The sequence below is a fragment of the Gorilla gorilla genome, chromosome 1 (assembly GCF_029281585.2).
Source record: "Gorilla gorilla gorilla isolate KB3781 chromosome 1, NHGRI_mGorGor1-v2.1_pri, whole genome shotgun sequence".
NCBI classification, from domain to species: Eukaryota; Metazoa; Chordata; class Mammalia; order Primates; family Hominidae; genus Gorilla; species Gorilla gorilla.
The window spans coordinates 85,492,636-85,512,902 of NC_073224.2; the positions used below are offsets into that span (position 1 = coordinate 85,492,636).

General features: G+C 42.6%; 1 protein-coding gene across 2 annotated transcripts in view; it reads right to left on the bottom strand.

Moving 5' to 3' along the window:
- FMO1 (flavin containing dimethylaniline monoxygenase 1) overlaps positions 1–16,211 on the bottom strand; it is a 37,462-nt gene extending 21,251 nt beyond the window's left edge. The window contains exons 1-2 of one of the 2 annotated variants that reach the window (XM_004027892.5): positions 16,091–16,211; positions 6,449–6,586 (exon numbers count right to left, since the gene is read on the bottom strand). In XM_004027892.5, coding sequence (XP_004027941.4) covers positions 6,449–6,580 — 132 coding nt within the window. In that variant the 5' untranslated portion in view covers positions 6,581–6,586; positions 16,091–16,211. Of the gene's footprint in view, positions 1–6,448; positions 6,587–16,081 lie in introns of both variants that reach the window. The other variant, XM_019026563.4, reaches the window with a different exon arrangement.
- Between the last annotated feature and the right edge of the window lie 4,056 nt (positions 16,212–20,267).

Here is a 20,267-nt window from a genome sequence, read left to right on the forward strand (position 1 = left end):
CCGCCCTTCTCGGCCTCCCAAATTGCTGAGATTACAGGCGTGAGCCACTGCCCTTGTCCGAGATTGTGCATTTATAAGAAGCTCCTATGCGGACGCTGCTGGCCCATGGACCATATTTTGAGTGAGAGTGCTTTAGGATGCCCAATAGGATGTATAGACGCCACATAAACACTTTTGAATTTACCAGTGACCACATTAAAAAAGTAAAAACAAACAAGTGAAATTAATTTTAAGAGTATATTTTAACTCAATATACCCAAAATATAATTTTTCTCTCTATATATAAATATAAATTTAATATATATATATAAATTTGTGTGTGTGTATATATATATATACACACACACAAAAAATTAAAAATTTTAAAGCAGTTTGTAACGGCATATTTAAATATCAGCAATTCATTGGAACTGGATAAGCCAGGGAACCATTTATTTTATGAGAACTTAAGGCCAATGAACTAACAAAAACAGAGGGAAAAATAACCCTTCTGTTTCTCAAAACGTAGGAAGATAATTTTCAAGGCAGAAAGATGAAGCGCTTCCAGGAAACACTGAAGCCCGTTGTGAAATAATGTATCACAGATGTTAACATATGAGAAACTGTAGCTTAGAGAGGAAACTTAGCCCTTAGGATAAAATCTAAGACCAATACGTACTCTTGTCTCTCTTTCCTTCTATTGATTGTTTCTCCTGGAAATAGAAAAGGTCTGGAGTATTTAGCATATATACAGGGAGTATGAGTCCATGCCCCTTCTGAATGGTATTGGTGGGACCTGGCCCCTCACCTCCAGTGTTCGCCTCACTGTGCAATCTGCCCCAGTGATTCCCAGGCCCCGCCAGGCTTCAATACCCACCCTGCACCCTCCCACCCGTGCTGCAGACACTCTGGGAATTGTACCTGGTGGGGGGTCCACCAGTTGCCTTGAACTCCGAGTGTGGAAGCACGTGCCCTCTAAAAATGGATGGGGCGACTTAGGAGAAGATTTTTGTTTTCATGAAGAGAAAAATGAGTGAGTAGAGAAAAAAGGAGAGGAGGGTTGAACCAGGGAAAGAGGGAAGAGACTAAGAGCATGAGCAGAGGTGTTTCTGTCCTTCTGGTCCACTTTGGTCCTGCAGCACAATGGGGAGGTCACCATCACCACTGGGACACTTGCTGGGACTCTTTGAGATGCAGCCCAGGATTTGCCTGATTCTTGAGCTGTGAAACAGACTCCAGAAATGCATGCAATGTAGTTCTTAACAGAATAGGCCTCAATGTCAGACTGCCTAGGTTCATACTCAAGCTCTACGTTTTTAGCTGGCTGATCTGGGAATTTTCTTAACTTCTCTCAGTTTCCATATCTATATGCTGGAACCGCAATATTACATAGCCCCTAGGAGAAATTGGAGTGATAGCTATCATGCTAATGGAACAATGAAGCAATCGTATCATGCTAATGGTACTAATGGAACAACGCCTCTAGGCTGTTAATAATATTAATCATTATTTGTATTATTCTTTCACAGCTACCATGGAAATTTACTTTCTTGAACTTGTATCCTTCAGGCAGGAGTGTAGGCAATGGGAAGAAAATTTTGTCAGGTCAGTTCTTTTCTTTCTCATTTTAAAAACAGATATAAAGTGATAATAAAATTCACCCCTAAATAGAGACCTTCTCTCCATATGCACAACATTCACGTCTCCTGTTCTCCAAGAATGTTAATTTCTTCCTTCTTTTCATTTCCTTAAAACAGCTGGCACCCATTTTACTTTGTTGCCCCTTCTGCCTAGTGAGAGTCAGACTCTCACTGGAGGACAGGGTCTAGTTTCTGGGTTTATATCGCAGGAGAGCTGTGGAAACCTCAGAGGAAATTTGAGGAACCTCCAAGAATGCAAGCTCCCTATCCTGACAGGATAGGGGCCTGTCAGGGGTACCCCACTAGGATGATAGTAATTAAAAAATGTTTATTGAATATACGAATAGATGTTTTAGAAATAAGGCTTTTAATGAAAGGTTACAGGAATCAGATTTACCAAACCTAAAGAAGAAATAGTTGAGGAAGTATTCTTGTGATTTAAAAGGGTGAAGTATTTTTACACTTCATCATTGCCCTCACTGAATGTAAAAAATGTGGTATGTAAGGCACATAGTAGGGTTTCAATCAATGTTTGTTGAATAAATGAAAGCGTGCATGTGCCGAGGAAAAGAACTGGATGCACATGAGGAAAATATCATTCTAGGGAGGGTTACTGGGCCCCAGCAAATGTTACAGGGAGGTGAAGGATGAAGCACAGTGTATTTTTACCCCACAGTACTGGTAGTCACCTCTAGATGATGTCTGTGTGCTTTTACCTGAAGACTGGGTAGCTGGGATTACAGGCGCACACCACCATGCCTGGCTAATTTTCATATTTTTAGTAGAGATGGGGTTTCGTCATGTTGACCAGGCTGGTCTCGAACTCCTGACCTCAGGTGATCTGTCCACCTTGGCCTTCCAAAGTGCTGGGATTACAGGCGTGAGCCACTGTGCCTGGCTGACCTTCTCTATTTTTCTAATTCTCCAAGGTTCCTTCCTATACTAAAATTCTCTGAAAGTAATATTTGATGATAATTCCTCAAATTTTGTTTCAAGTATCACTTTATAATGGCGATAGTCAACCTACAGTGTTACTTTCCTAAGCCTCCCCTCCCTCTCAAGAGTCTGAGAAGTGTTTCACACACATGTCCAGCCTCAACTTGAGTCAGAAGTGGTTCTTTATCCCTGTAGCATTTTTCTTTTTAGTGGTTTCCACCCTCTCTCCTTCCCCAGTGTATGATGTTCTTTCTTTTTCATTGTAACTCGTGCCTTATCTCTCTTTTCCTTAAAACTGTGGTAGCTGGGAGAGGCCAGAGTCACGACATTGTGAGTATCTAATGAAATGCGGTAATTTATTTGTTTATTTTTGTCTTTTTTTTTTCCTTTTTATGGAGAACGGAACGGGGTCTTGTTATATTGCCCAGGCAGGTCTTGAACTCCTGGGCTCAAGCTATCCTCCTGCCTCTGCCTCCCTAAGAGCTGGGATTACAGGCATGAGCCACCGCGCTTGGCCAAAATGCAGTAATTTATGATGTCTATATTCTCTGGGGCCTCTCCTATCTGGAAATGGAAACTGTCACCACATGTGTTTTATTGGATCTCTGCAATTTGCCTTTCTACTTTTGCATTATGGTCCCTTCCACCCTAAGGCAGTAAGAATTCCCTTCTGAACACTTTCTAGCAAGCACAGCCATTGCCAGGGCAGGGTTTTTGATTTTACAGGTTTTAAATGGGCCACCTACCTTGAGTGCAAAGACATCTCTAACCTTTTGTGTGTGTGTGTGTGTGTGTGTGTGTGTGTGCCTGTGTGTGTTGGGGAAGGAAGGAAAGGAATGTCTCTAGAAAGACTCAGGAGACTCATCACATATTAGAGCTGAAGGCACCTTCAAGATTGCCTAGTTTAGGAATGTCCAGTCAAGCTTTAGAGAAATCTCAAGGTATTACAGAGGTGCCTAAAAAGGCTGCAGTGTCAAGAGAAGGCTGCTGCGTGAAGGTGAGGGTGGATTTTCCTAAGCCCCTTACTAATTCAGCTTTTGTATGTATTTCATACTGGTCCCATGTTTTCATTTTATAAATGAGGTAATAGAGCTGGAATGACTTGTAAATTGGGTGCCATTTTACCTTGGCTACTGCTTGATATTCCTCTTACTAATCTTTTTGATGTCCTATTGCATTCTCCACATTTTTTTTTTGAGATGGAGCCTTTCTGTGTCACCCAGGCTGGAGTGCAGTGGTACAATCTCGTCCCCCAGGTTCCAGCAATTCTCCTGCCTCAGCCTCCTGAGTAGCTGGGATTACAGGTGCATGCCACCATGCCTGGCTAATTTTCGTATTTTAGTAGAGATGGGATTTCGCCATGTTGACCAGGCTGGTCTCGAACTCCTGATCTCAGGTGACCTGTCCACCTCGGCCTTCCAAAGTGCTGGGATTACAGGCGTGAGCCACTGTGGCTGGCTGACCTTCTCTGTTTTTCTAATTCTCCAACCCCATTTGCCACCCCCACACCCTCTTCACCCTCGCAGGTGCCATATTTTCTTGATAGAATTGAGGCCTCTGGTGTGCATGCTCTTATATCTTCTTCCTCTACCTCAAAATTTCTCTTCCATGTTCACCTTCCCTTCCCCTCCAATCTTTGGGGAGGGTGTATCTCTTGTCTCCCCACCTTGCCAGGACTAACCCTTCCACTGGTACCTACAATTCCACTCCTCCCTTTTCCTGCCAGGATTGTGTCTCAATTTGGATTTATGTGCTCAGTTATTTCCGGTCATCCAGATAGTTTCTATTTGCCTACAAAAATCTTTGGGTCTTCCTATCATGCAATCAAAACAAACACGCCAACCAGGAAATCTCCTTAATTTTGTTCCTCATTACCTATTGCTTTTAAAACTGAGTATAAACCCCTTGCCCAAACATGCAGCCACCCTTTTCCCTCCCATTCTTCCTCTTACGTGTACCTTATGCTCCAAAAAGCTATTTTTATTTTCTGAATATGCCCAGTACTTTTTCTTTACTGTCCCTACCCTCCCTGGTGTCTTCTGCTCAATCTTGTCTACCTGTTGAAATTTTTCAAAGTCCATCACACACTACCTCTTCAGTGAAGCCTTTTCTGGCTTCCTAAATGTGGCTATCATCCTGCTCTCAATGAAATGCTCACAGCACTGTTTCTGACTTGCAGAATCCTAGCCTTCTTCCATCTACCTGACAGCTCCTGAGGGCAGGGTGAATCCTTCTCATTTTTGTGTCCCCCACAGTGTTTTGTGCTTTGTGCACTGGTGTTTGACCTACCAGCGTCACACAGCTGGAAATGGGCCCAGCTGGATCCAGACTCATTTCTCCTGATTCTTAGATCAATGATTTTTAGTGTTAATGATTAGGTGCCTGTGACCTATACAAGGAGCATTTATGTCTGGTGCTGCAAGAGGCTAAGTACTGCTTTTGATCTTCAGGTTTAGTTTTTGTTTTGACTGAGATTACTTTAGTCAAATAACTCGGCTAATTTAGTTAGGCAGTTTCATCTTTCAAGCCAACTCCTGACCCTGACTGATTAGGTATGCTTGTTTGGAATAATGTTAAGAAGGATTCTGAGGCTCCCTAGGGGAAAGGCATCATGTTTGATTAGTAATGTCTTCGATGGACATGGGAATGGGGAGATTTTTGGCCTAGGTGTCAGGTTTCTGCCATCCTGTTGGAACATATGTGGTTTGATTCCTGAGAAGAGGCATGCTCTTTTACCTTGTCCTCTTTGGCAGTCTCCATGCATTGATGATCACATTTGGTGGGTACACTTTAAGATATGCAGTTCTTTATGTGAGCCAAGCCACCTATGCTGGAGGACTGTGACTAAACTAGTAACCTTGGCCTCTCTGGAGTTTTACTCACTGAGCTAGAAAATAATTACTTTATTTCAGTTCCAAATTCTACCCTTCTGTAACAGAGAAATGCTGTGTCTTTCTCTCAGTCCCTCAGGGGATCTGAGGCGGGGCTATCTGATACCTTGCTTCTTTTCACTCTTTCTGACAGCTTTCTCCTCAGCAAATTTAAAGCTCATGGGAAATGTTTTTGCTCAAAAGGAGGGAAAATAGGAACCTCTGGAAAGATTTGATGCAAATGTTTCCCTGACTGAGCCATGGAGTTCAGAGAACATTTTCCCTGCCTGGCTTCAGGGTTTCAATGGCTTTAAGAAGGGCCCTTGTGATCTCGTGGGGCCCCAGGCCAGGCAAGGGTGGGCTTTATAGTCCCCTTTCCTCGGTCCTCACCCCTTCATTCCTTTCTCCGATCCAGGCAGTAACCCTGCTGAGACTTGAGTATATTACTTTTCTTCTGCTCAGGGAATAAAAAAAAGACTCAAAACTCACATTCTTTACTTCTGTTTGTTCTTGGCCTGCACTGGGATTGCCAGGTCAGCAGGACCTTGATTATGGAGCTCATCCTACACAGAGCCCTGAGTCTGTAATGCAGACGGAGCCAGGCTGGGTAAAGAAGCAGGTAAAAGCAGCTCAGTCTTGCAGGCAGAGGCTGAAATTCTTGCTCTTGCTCCTAACACTGCTGTCTCTGGCCCTGCTTCAGATGCCCTGGTCCTGCTCCTTTGCTCCTAGGCTTTCCTGGCCTGGCCCAGTTACTCCATTCTCTTCCATACTTCTTGGGCATCTTTGGAGACACTTCTTCCCCTTGGCTCTAGATAAAGTGTACAAGTCTGTTCTGACTTCCACCCTAGCTCACCCATGTCCTGTTTCTTTTACAATTTCAGTGGCTCCTCATGGCCCCCTGTTCAGCAGACATTTCTAACTTTCCTCAAGGCCACCAACCCTTGTGAAAGAAGCACAGATATAATTACCCAGCTGCCAAGCCATTCTCCAATAGACAGATAAAGTTGTTGAAACCCCACTTACGGTGAATCTCCACAGCCCCCCAAGGTCGTCGCTCCTCTCAAAGCAGGTGGGCTCCAGTCCTTCTTCCAGACAGCACTTGATGGAGGCCAGGCCGCTGACCCCAGCTCCCACAATGGCAACTCGCTTGGCCATGTTCTCCTGCGTGGGGGAAATGAAGCAGGCTTGTTATTCACAAGCTCCACCCCACCCTTGGCTGCTCTAACAAGCCAGGAAAAAGAATTTGGAAGATGAGGCGATTTGCTCAGTTTGAATCTTCTGTAGCGGGTCTCTGGTGTGTGAATGTGAGAAGGAAAATGTTCAGGTCACTGGTTAACCCTGTGCTTGGTATGTTCCCGCCCCTCATGCAGCACCGGTGCCAAATGTTTGTACAGTTGTCAAGGCTGTAGCTTCTGGCAGAGCTGCTGGAATTGGACCTTTTACTGGATAACGTCTTGCACTTCAGACTGCGCTGCTGCCTCTAGTCTCCATTCTGTGGCCCTAGAACTGCATAGATCAGCAGACTAGGAAAAGGTCACCTTGTCAGACACAATCTCTTTATCACATACAAAACTGAAGCTCCGATTGGTGTGGTGACCTGACACAACACCACACAGCAGCTGGTGGGGTCGAGTTGGGACCAGGAGCCACCACACCTGTGGCACCACAGGTGCTACTGCGGCACTGCCCTGTGTGATCCTGCCCCTGGCACAATGCCAGGGCCCCAGCTGTGCTGTTGGTGTGTCCCTTTCACAGGTCACCAGTGATGGTCACCAGTGGGAGAGAGAGAGGGTGGCTGCCAGGGAGGGTTTGTGTAGAAAGGTAGGCATGCAAAGCCATCCCTTCCCTCTCAATTGGATACTGATTCACCTCCAGGGCACATGGCACAGTCACCACTGGGATGGGCCAGAGAATCTTCTGGCACCAGGCCATGTGTTAATAACACACATGTGTAAGAACACCAAGAGGCAATAGAGTGCATTGATTAAGCAACCAGGCTCTGGATCCAGGCTGCCTGAGATAAAGTGCGGCTCTATCAGTTACGACGGTGTAATCTCGGACAGATTAACCCTTCTGTGCATCACAAATATAAAGAAAACAATAGTAGCTTCCTTGAAGTGTTTTGTGAGAATCAAGTGAGTTAATAATGTAAGGTGTCTCAGAATAGCTCCTGGCACATAGTAAGTGCTCAGTAGCTGTAAGTTATTGAAACTTTAAAAGCATTTCCAAGAATTGGTATCTGCCTTTCACATCAATGAGCCTCTGTTCTTTTAATTCCTATAGCATTTCTGGTCAGTAGCACACACATTTGTCACTAAATTATGTGATGTTAGCTTTTCCCCCAATATATTTTTGTGACAGTTTTATCTCCCTAAGTTTCTCAAGTGCAGTGCCCCCAAAGACATAATTTTTCTAAAAATTTGCTATTTTTTTATTTCACAGGTGAATTCTCTTCTCAAAGCTGGATATGCATTTTTTTTTTTTTTGGATTAGGAACCTGAGAGAAGCAGCTCAACTGTAGAGACTAAAATATTCAATATTTTAGTCTTAACTGTAGAGACTAAAATATTCAATATTTTAGTCTTAACTGTAGAGACTAAAATGCTCAATTTTTTTTAATGAAATAAAAAGGTCCTCTTTTTTCAAGCAACATGTAAAAGTGTTGCAGGGCTGGTTGCTTCCCGTAGCAACTGGATATAATTTACTGGGGAAGAACTAGTAGATTCCTTCCAGGGGAAGTCATGTTTTAGGCCCTGAAGGACACTATAAAATCAAAAACCTTGTATAATTTTTCCCTCTCTGGGCCCAACAGGAGTAAGGTGACCCCACATTTAGAGAGGCAGTTGTGAAGTATGGGTATTGGGGGTAGACACATGTGTTTCAGAATCCTATTCTATCATGAGTCAACTTGGTGATATAGGAAAATGACTTACCCCTTTTGAGCCTCAGTTTACTCACTCGCAAGATGGGATAGAATGCTACTATTTTTTTTTTTTTTTTTTGAGATGGAGTCTTGCACTGTTGCCCAGGCTGGAGTGCAGTGGTGAGATCTTGGCTCACTGCAAGCTCTGCCTCCTAGGTTCACACCATTCTCCTGCCTCAGCCTCCTGAATAGCTGGGACTACAGGCGCCCGCCACCATGCCCGGCTAATTTTTTGTATTTTTAGTAGAGACGTGGTTTCACCGTGTTAGCCAGGATGGTCTCGATCTCCTGACCTCGTGATCCGCCTGCCTCGGCCTCCCAAAGTGCTGGGATTACAGGCGTGAGCCACTGTGCCCGGCTGAATACTACTCATTTTTGTACGACATAGTAGCCATTCGATAAAGAATATCCACTTTTATGAGAAAAACAATTTCAGGAAAAAGGAAAGAGTATTGCATATATACATATGATATTGGCAGTTGTGGACAGAAGCATGCTGGCTCTATAAAGACAGCAGGTCTGACCATAGCATGACATTAGTGCCCACAGCAGGACAGCAGGAAAGAAAGCAGGTTCTTTGTGTTAGGGGAGGGTGAGGAGCCATTTCTATGAGCTGGGTTGAGAAAGAGGGTGAGGCAATTTTCCTATCTCCCCTGAAACTAGAGAGGAGGCCAGTAGAGGGCGGTGTTATTTCCCTGGAGAAAGGCTAGTAGTGTTTATCCTGCCAGGGTGTCCAGAAGGGTGTCCCAGACAGAAGGAATGGGCTCCTAGTGTAGAAAGGACCAGTGTTATATATTTCCTTGACTAGAATGTAGTTTCAGGTACCCACTGCTGACTGAAAGCACCTGGCTTGTTTAGTAAGAAGGAACTATCTACTCCAAGTGCCTGAAGCAGAGGGAAGTACAGCTGGAGACCTGGATCTGCTGTGAGCTAGCTGTGGAGACCTTGAGCAGGGGACTGAACTGCCCTGGGCTCACTTTGCAAAAGAGGATCTAAGTAGTCTCTTAATCTAAGCACCTGACTCAGTAATGTAAACATTTGCCTTTAAACATTTGAAGGATCAACATGGAGAGAAAGATTAGAATTATGGCCAGCGGTGGAACTGAAAAGGCACATTTTTGCTTATAGCACCTTCCAGCATTTCAAGCTCTAAAATTGGCTTTATTCAAGCAGCATCTAGATGACAAATATTTGGAGGTATTATAAGCAGATTAACACATTATATAGAGGGTGAAACGAAATGCCCTATAACATTCTATCAACTCAGATCTGTGATTCATTCTCTGATGAGCTCAGGCATCAAACACTCAGTGGCTTCTATATTGCTAAGCCCAAGGTTGTGTATTGGGATTGCAAAGGAAGAATAAGGCATGACGCTTTCTCTAGAGCAGCAATCAGTCTGGTAGGGAAGTCAGACGTGAAAATATATAATTACAAGATTCTGTGTAAGATGCTAAGACAGAAGTATGTCTTATGTACAAATTGCAATAAGAGCACAAAGAGGTGCCAATTCTGACAATGGGTTGGTAGGAAAACAACACAGAGGATTACTATTTGCTCCAGATTTTGAAGGATGAATAGACTTCAGTGGGCAGAGAAGGGAAGAAAGTGGGCTCTAGAGTTAGGGAGCACTGAGAGTAGGGGCTGGAGGTGGTCACAGAGGTGTGTGAAGCTGCTTGACCCCACAGTAAGCTTGCCTTACTCTTGACTACTAGACCAACGACAGTGTATCATCCATAAGACATTGTTGATGAACTGATCATGTCTATTAGTCTTCTGTATATATAAGGTATATGTTTCCCCAAAGTAGGCATTTTCTTTGGCTCATCTCTTATTTTCTTGTAGCTCCTAACAACACACTTGGTCTATAATAGCTGTTGTGTAACTATTTGGCAATGGGTTGATTTTGTGATGGGTAAAATGAATTCATTTATCATCTTATATCCATTTCAATTTAAAAATTAACTCGGGCCCGGGTGGTGGTTCATGCCTATAATCCTAGCACTTTGGGAGGCCGAGATGGGCAGATCACTTAAGGTCAGAAGTTCGAAACCAGCTGGCCAACATGGTGAAACCCTGTCTCTACCAAAAATACAAAAAAGTTAGCTGGGTATGGTGGTGTGCACCTGTAATCCCAGCTACTTGGGAGGCTGAGGCAGGGGAATTGCTTGAACCTGGGAAGTGGAGGTTGCAGTAAGCCAAGATCGTGCCACTGCACTCCAGCCTGGGTGACAGAGCAAGACTCCATTTTTTAAAAAAAAGTTAACTCAGTAAAAATTTGCTGTAAGCTAATATCCTGGGTCAAAGATTCCTTCCTCAAAATTACCTTTTATTGGCTAGTCCAAAGGTAGGGCGCTAACTCAATTGATTGTTTACAGTTACAGAGTTACAGATTGAACTCCTTGTTCTACTTTTTCCCCCTTTCTCACTACTGTACTTGACTAGTCTTAAAAAATACACAACTTTTTGTTAAACATCCAATAAACAGAAGCCTTCTCCCTGGGCCACCACCATACCTCAGCTGGACCAATGTAGTCAGACTTCTCTGAGCAGTAAATCTCCCTGGGGCTTTTCCTTATTATTATTATTATTTTTGAGATGGAGTTTCACTGTTGTTGCCCAGGCTGGAGTGTAATTGCATGATCTTGGCTCACTGCAACCTCCGCCTCCTGGGTTCGAGCGATTCTCCTGCCTCAGCCTCCTGAGTAGCTGGGATTACAAGTGCGCACCACCACGCCTGGCTACTTTTGTATTTTTAGTAGAGATGGGGTTTCTCCATGTCGGTTAGGCTGGTCTCGAACTCCCGACCTCAGGTGATCCACCCGCCTCGGCCTCCCTTATTATTATTTTTTGAGGAGATGAGGTCTCACTATGTTGCCCAGGTTAGTTTTGAATGTCTGGGCTCAAGTGATCCTCCTGCCTCTGCATCCCAAAGTAGCTGGGACCATAGCCATGAGCCACCATGCCTGGCAGTCTTTTGAGCTTTTCATGGTACAGGTAGAGGGTTTAATTTGATATTTTTGTGGATATCTGACTTGAAAATTTCAGGTTTATTTATGAAGACAAAGCCACAGTATATCTGGAATCAGAACCATGGGGTAAACTAGAAATGTGTGTTTAATGATTGTGTTTTAGAAAGTGAAGGAAATGAGTAGGGAAATATAAGAATGATGATAAAAGAAAGAGAGGGAAAGAAAAAAGGACACAAAGTCGGTTTCAAAGTCACCCTGAAAGGTTTTTTGTTTTTTTCTTTTAAGTTTTCACTTCAGATCTGCTTGGTGTATCACCATGTTCCCATATGAGTTGTTGTCAAACGTGAGAAAAGCCAACATGAGAGCACATGAATGTGGAGGCGCACAATATCAATATCAGCTTCACTCTCAGATCAAAATTCATGCTTCCAACCACTCCTTCAAGTATTGACAATTATATGAAATCAAACTGATTTTTTATTTTTTATTTGAAAGACTGAGATTCATTTAAATAAACAAACTCATATTCCTGAAGCCCCAGACCGTGGTAGGCAGCCCTCCCTCTTCTGTCGCCTCACCCCCACCCATTAGCCACAGTGAGAGGAATGGAAAATGAGAAAACACAAGGGCCTCTGCCAGAAAAGGCTGCACCAGATGTGTGGTGAGCACAGTGCAGCTGTGGCTGTGGTGGCAGCTGCCACAGGCCCCTCCCTGTAAGGTAAGTCCCTGCAGCCACAGCTGTGGGAGAAGCGTACTTGTAGAAGCAAGGCCAGTTCAGCATCAGAAGGCAGAGGCAGCATCACCGACTCTCAGCCATGGAATGGATGGAGGGCACAGGGCTCAGGGACAGAACAGGCCAGGTGGAAAGAGGAGAGGCATGGCGGGGGGCTGAGGCCCCTAAATTTTGGCCCTAGGGAAAGAGATGAGGGCAGTTGGTCCAGTTTTGATGGGTATGGGGAAGGGACTGTATTAGTAAGCACAGGGGGAGAGGATGCCAATAGGCACCCCAGAGGTGACAGGACAGTCTGAACCCCCACCCTGGCAGAAGGGAGCTTGACAGCTCTGGGGCTCTCTGGGAATGTCACTGCTAAAATGGATATTTATATATATATTAACCATTCATGGGAGGGCAGGGGCAGGGCCTGGGGTGGGATCAGAGGATCTGGCATCGCATCCTGTAGCTGGTCATGCCTACCTGAGAGACCTGGAGGAAACCAAAGTGGTTTAAAACATTTAAGTGTTCTTCTTCAGAAAAAGTTTTGTCTCCCCACGCCACTTTTTATTTAAACTAAAAATAATTTCTTGTTAGTGACTGCTTTGCATTTAGACAGAGTGATTGATAACAATTTATAGGGGATTTTGTTGGGGTGAAAAGCACACTGACATGCCACCGCTGTTTATTGGAGTGCGATTTCACGTGCAAATGCAAAAACATTAAAAATGTTATTGCTCCTTATGTGCATATGCGGCAGCGCTCCTCGAGGGGGCACCAGCTGCGGGAAGTCTGTTTCTTGCAGACCCCTGACCACGCGATGAATGAATAAAGTACACTGACACACAGATATTCTGCTCTGCCAGTCCAGCTGAGGGTCCAAGCCACTTACAGGCTCCCGGCTGAGCCCTGTAAACAGTTGCGACTCGGCAGGGAGCCTGTAAGCACCTGGGACCCTCAGAATATCTGTGTGTCAGCGTACTTTATTCACCGGTCATTGGGTCAGGGGTCTGCAAGGGACAGACTCCCCATAGCTGGTGACCCCTCGAGAGGAGCGCTGCCCCCAGCTGGTGCCCCATGTGAGGCGCTGTGTGAGGAACTGTGCGAGGAATGCTGTGAAGGAAACGCGACGAAGCGCCCGAAAACGAAGGTAAGAAAAGAACCCGCGCGGTCAAGTCAGTGAGTAATCAGTAAGTCATTACTGCGGCAGCGCCTCTCACACGGGGTACCAACTGCGGCAGCGCTCCTCTCGAGGGGGCACCAGCTGCGGGGAGCCTGTCCCTTGCAGACCCCTGACCCAGCAATGGATGAATAAACGTATATTGACACACAGATATTCTGCTCTGCCAGTCCAGCTGAGGGTCCGAGCCACTTACAGGCTCCCTGCTGAGTCCTGTAAACAGTTGCGACTTGGCTCTGATCAGCTAGTCAGACTCACATTTATTCGGTAAGATTAATTAACAGAAGCTTGAGTCAACACCGTTAGAGGGTAATTGATATTATGGACTTCCCAAGTAAAAAGCACTTAAGCACCTGCCGTACATCAAAGGTTAGTTTTAAGATCACATGAGTAAACAAACTAGGTAGGTAAACTACTCTGCCTTCCTTTGTTACTACTTTAATTTGTTTAAAGGTAAAGATCAGGTTGCCTTCAACCATATCTATTACTGAAGTTATGCAAACTTCTCGGCCTTCCAAGAAGATTTGTGTCTATCTCCGTAACTATCTTTAATATTTTTCCCACCAGCCTGATTGAACCCCAGCATAGATATTTAATAAAAATTTGGCCATTCCTTTGTTGGAAGTTTTAAAATAAATTTATTATTATTATTTTAATGAGAAAAGCCTCAGTAAAGCTGACTAAATATAAAAGAAATAAGAGATAAAAATAAGAAAATAGGACTAAATTAGGAAGGTAGATGTCAATGGGTGAAAATTGAGTGAAAAAAACAAGTAAAATAACTGAAGCAACATAAAATTACTAAATGAGTTGGGAAATCGCTATTGGTTGTATAAAAGTGACTGATTTTTAACTACACGGTTAGAAACTACTATGCTTTTTTGTGAATTTTATACTGCTTCCTCTTCTTGAAAGTTGTAAAATGCAAATATATAATTTACTGAAGTCAGATTGAGTGTCCGCTTTGGTTTAGTAGGACAATAGATCATGAGAGGTCAAAACATGAGGTGACGCCCGTCATTCCCAAACTGCAGCGGCGCTCTGAGCTATTTTAAAATTTTGAAGAAGCACAGTGATTCTTGATGTCAGTTGAACACTATGCTAAGTATTAGCTGAAAGTAGTTAACAGTTTTAATATTATATAAGACTGTGTTCCATTTGCTGACATCATATCTTTGCAAAGCTGGGTGTTTGACAATTGCTATGACAAAAAGCAAGTATTGCATGAAAACTGAGGTAGAATAGAAATGAAGGGTTCATGTCTGATATGATTCCAAGGTTTGAGAAGTTGTGCAGTGCTCAGCAGGCACATAAACCTTATTATTAAGTAATTGGGATTAAGAATGAAATAAAAATATTATTTTTCTTTTAGTTTGTATATTACTTGTTCAAACAACTACAAAGTTGTTAGAACATAAATAGTTATTAAGTTTTTGTCTACTTAATAGGAGAAACTATGGTCTGGGGGCACCTTGAAGAAATTGCACACCAAGGGCTCCTTGAACCTAGAAAGTTGAAAACTTCTGGGCAAGAGTCTTACTTTCCGAGTTTATTTTATTGACCCGGAGATTTTATTTGTTGGTGTCAAGAAAATGCATATTATACTATATTTGAGGCTAGCATTGCATCAATTAGCCAATGTTTAACTGTTTCCAGTGTGACTCACCTATGCATTTACTAGGAAGCCATTGGCACTGTCAGATTTGTATCCAGCCCTCTATTTATGCATTCCCCATCTTCTCCTCCTTCCCTACTCCCTCTGTCTCTCTCTCTCTCACACACACATACACACACACACACACTCCTACACCTTAGTGCATGAAAATACTTCAGAATACTGGTTGGCACAGACTGCACAATGATACCCTATCCTCAAGTGGGTTGTGACATTTCAGGAGTAATCAGAGAGAGATTCAGCTGGATGGCAGTTGGGGTGGGTGAAGATGCCTACTTAGCCCCTGGGAACAAAGGAGCACAGCTGGTAAGAAACTTGGGTCCAAGGAGGGCCATACTCTGGGATTTCTGTCCTCTAGCAGCAGCTCCTCATTTACTCAAATGTTCCTAACCACAACAAGCAAATAAAAATTCTCCCAGGCTTTAGGTCCTCTGTGCCAGTTACAAGGCCATAGCAGGTTCCCTAGGATGCAGGGGAAACTCTAAGAAATAACCAAGGACTCAGTTTCTCCATCTGCAGAACAGATGGCATAGACCTGAATATCTAAAAATGATTTTCAAACCCTTGATGTTTATGATCTTGTGAATTTAGCTGGAGCAGGATTAGTAAAAAAGATGTGCCAATCACATGGAAATCAATAAATTTTGACATAATGCATAGAATGAAGCATGAAACACTTTTAACAACAGAAAAAAAGATGACATGACAGAACAGATTAGTCAAATTCTAAAGGGGCTTGCCTTTTGCTTCCTACTTGTGCCAAATGCCAACATTTGGTAGTCACCCTTGAAAAACTATGATCTCAGACAATGTTAGAAGCTGCTGATGGAAGCACTAAAAAAAAAAAAAGACTTTTCCTCTTGCATTAGCAATCCAAGTTTTTCCCATTTGATTCAACCACTTAATAATCTACCCAACAGTATACTTACCTGTGTACATGGAAGACAGGTAAGTATACTGCTGGGTAGATTATTAAGTGGTTGAATCAATGATATTGTCCCATTATAAGTATCCAAACGTGTACTACTCCTATACTTTGGGCCAAGGAGTAGCTTTATAGCTCCTCCAGGGTTGGACAGAGAAAGCTGCTTTCTGATAAGGTGGTTCTTCCCTGGAGCACAATAACAAAACAGGAAAAATCCAGGCCCCACTTTCCTCATCCAAAGAAATCAGAGATTATATCTGGTTACTTACTTTACGTACTTGTAATTTCTGGTGCCAATGGCTCTGCCATGCAGGACTCTCGTATTAGGAGAGATCAAAATGAATCAGTATGAGCCAGTGCTGGCTTGGGAGTCCCCAGCACAGTGGATAAACCTGGTCTAAGAGATAAGGAATGTTAAATTTGAAACCCGGGGTTAGCCGTTGTTTATATTTTAACTTGTTGATTAATGCAACAGCAAAATGCTAGGAGAAACACTGTCTGGTGATATGTACTTTAGACTCACTCTTCTGCTTACAGACTATAAACTAAGTTAGGGAGTTACACCAGCATCCTCACTTGTTCATCAATTTTATTCTTTAAGGGGATGAGAATAAAATAAGACAATTATGTTAACAGTTACTACACCACAGATTCACTTTTAAGGGCTTTGATCCATTTCACCTTTAGGGGCAATTATTATTTTTAAAAAATCATATATTACTCACATTAGTAAACTCAACTTGTAAAGGCTTTTTAAGTGCAGCTGATTGCCCAAGCACTTGGGAAATAAAAGACAGGTATATGGGAGGAGTCTGACCTTGGGAATCACAAGTCCTGGGTTCAAGTATTGTGTTCACCAGCTATTATCAGAGTCATGTTGGAAAAATTGTAAAACTTTTCTCAGCTTTAGTTTCCTCAATTTAAAATAGGCATGATCGAGTGGCTGCCAGGGGCTGGGGAAAGAAGGGAATGGGGAAGGATTGCTAATGAGTATGGAGTTTTCTTTTGGGTGTGATGAAAGTGTTTTGAAACTGGATAGAGGTTGTGGTTACACAGCATTATGAATGTACTAAATGCCACTGAATTCTGTACTTTGAAATGGTTAACGACAGATTGTTGGAAAATGGTGGATAGGAGGCAGGACTAACTTGCAGTTTCCACGCAGACAGACAGAACAGCATGTGGAGACTCACACAGTGAAATTTTCCTCCAAGAAGTACTGCATGAACATACCAGGAAAACCAAAAGAATTCACAGAACCTTTGAAAGAAGTGGCTTGCCGCTGCAAACTCCATGAGACAGCTGAAAAACTGTGAGTGCCCAAAGTGTGAGTGGGGGAAAAAATCTGCCTCCAAACATGCAAACCCACTAGGGAACCTAAAAATCCAGATCACAGGAGAAGGGTTTAACCTTACCTAGAGCTGAGATGAATTTAGAGAGCAAAACGAAATATAAAAGTAGAAGCAGTGGGAAGAGCCCTGTAGGTACCCTTGGTGCCCAGGGAAGTCATTTCTGACTTTATCTCACAGGGGTCCTTGGGGAGGGCTGCCAGTGAAATTGAGGAAGGACCACAGGGAGAAGGAAACTTCCAGATGAACTTTGTAATAGTTTTGACTATTAGCCTGAGAAACACGAATACTTATCCAGGAGACCTTAGGGCAATCTTGCATTCTCCCTATACTACCGCAGCTGATGCTGTCTTGAAAATGAGGAATAGGAGTCATTATACAAAAAAGATACTTGAACACACTTGTTTATAGCAGCACAATTTGCAATTGCAAAAAATGAAACCAGCCAAAATGCCCATCAATCAACGAGTGGATAAATAATTTGTGGTATATATACACCGTAGAATACTACTCAGCCATAAAAAGGGATGAAATAATGGCATTCACAGCAACCTGGATGGAGTTGCAGACCATTATCCTAAGTGAAGTAACTTGGGAGTGGAAAACTGAACATTCTATGTTCTCACTCATAAGTTGGAGCTAGGCTATGAGAATACCAAGGCATAAAAATGATACAATGGACTTTGGGGACTTGGGGGTAAGGGTTGGAGTGGGGGGTGATGCATAAAAGACTACACATTGGGTATAGTGTACACTGCTCAGATGATGCGTGCACCAAAACCCACAAATCACCATTAAAGAACTTATCCATGTAACAAAACACCACCTGCTCCCCCAAAAGCTATTGAAATAAATAAAATAAAAAATTATAAAAAATAAATAAAACAGGCATAATAACATCTGCATCAGATAGTTGTAGTGGGGATTAGATGAGATAATCTATGTCAAGAGATTTGTGTATACATAGTAAATACTGTGTATGATTGTAATGATGATAATGATGATGATGACGATGCTGTCATTGCTGGACCAGATAAGGTGTCTTGATTGCTGGTTCATAACACTGAAATGACTCCCACAGGTACAGAGAATAAATTCCATGAGAGGTTGGTGGACTGAAGCAGAGAGAAATTTCTGAAAGAATATGTCTTTTTCCTTGATTTTCAACATGGTATAACCCTTTGACCTGGAGGTCCTGTGTATCACTGAGTATACTGCTTGCTCATTGGGCTCACCTTTTGCCTCATTTCTGGCTTATTAAGTATTCAGCACAGAGACAGCATTGTTAGCTCTGCGAAATTCAGCTGCTTTGCTGCAGCTATGAAAATAATAATATTTGGATGATTTCAAGCTTAATTATACCCAGAGAGTAAGCCTTTAAAATGACTATTAGTTCAAGTATGTTTTTAAAAATCAGAATATGTTTGATTTGTAATTTACCTTGGTGTGCAGCATATACACATCAAGGTAAGTATGTAAGTACTGGGATTTGGTACACTAATGGTGGGACTTAACTTGTCCCTGGGCCTTACCAGGCATGCTGCTAACATAAGGAGAATCATAGGACTTTAAACTGTTGGTTGAGAATAAGATGATGATTTTGTTATATCATCTCATTTTCCATAATCAGCAAGAGACTTGTAGTAATTAAAAATGAGAAGACCGGCCTTCGGTGGCAACTTCAGTTTCTGCTATTTTTAGGGATTTTTGTTAGTCAGTTGTACTCTAGGCCATGGGATAAGGAAGGATATGTAGTCCCCTTATTCGAGTGGACCTAGACCCTAAGAAGCTGAATTGGTAGACGATAATGCTCTTTAGGAAATATTCTGGACCTCCTACCTTCAGGGAAGATGAATGGTAGGATTGTTCTTCTTGGCCCTCTAGCGGTTGGTTGGGAGGAATGTGACTCGTTCTGGTCAAAGAACTGTGAGCTAGAGTAAGGTGTCCTTTCTGGGCTAGAGCACTTAATTGCCAGTAAGATTCCATAGAACTTTCTTTTCCTTCAGTGTGGTAATCAGCAGCTTTCAAGATGGCTCTTCTATTAGTCCGAATACCTGGTGAATGTGATGAGCAGAGCCTACACTAATGGACACATACATGAAATAATCTTTGTTTTATTTCAAGGTATCGAGGTTTGGGGATTGGTTGTTAATGCATCATACCAAGTCTTTATTGATCAATGCACTAGAGGGATGTTTCTTGGCTCCTTCATTGTATTTCTCAATCATCTTCTTTTTTAAAAAGTATATTTTTTATTTCGATAGGTTTTTAGGGAGCAGGTGGTGTTTGGTTACATGAAAAAGTTCTTTAGTGGTGACTTGCGAGATTTTGGTGCACTCATCACCCAAGCAGTGTACACTGTACGCAGTGTGTAGTCTTTTATGCCTCACCTCCCTCCTGCCCTTTCCCCTAAGTCCCCAAAGTCCATTGTATCATTCTTATGCCTTTGCATTCTCATAGCTTAGCTCCCACTTATGAGTGAGAACATACAATGTTTGGTTTTCCATTCCTGGGTTACTTTACTTAGAATAATGGCCTCTAACTCCATCCAGGTTGCTGCAAATGCCATTATTTTGTTCCTTTTTATGGTTGAGTAGTGTTCCATGGTGTGTGTGCGTATATATATATATATATATATATATATATATATATATATATATATGTATCACAAATTATTTATCCACTCATTGATTGATGGGCATTTGAGCTGGTTCTATATTTTGGCAATTGCAAATTGTGGTGCTGTAAACATGCTTGTGCAAGTATCTTTCTTGTGTAATGACTTCTTTTCCTCTGGTTAGATACCCAGTAGTGGGACTGCTGAATCAAATGGTAGAACTACTTTCAATTCTTTAAGGAATCTCCACACTGTTTTCCATAGTGGTTGTACTAGTTTAAATTCACACCAGCAGTGTAAAAGTTTTCCCTTTTCACCACATTCATGCCAACATCTATAATTTTATATTTTTAAAATTATGGACATTCTTGCAGGAGTAAGGTGGTATTGCATTGTGGTTTTGATTTGCATTTCCCTGATCATTAGTGATGTTGAACATTTTTCCATATGCTTGTTGGCCATTTGTATATCTTCTTTTGAGAATTGTCT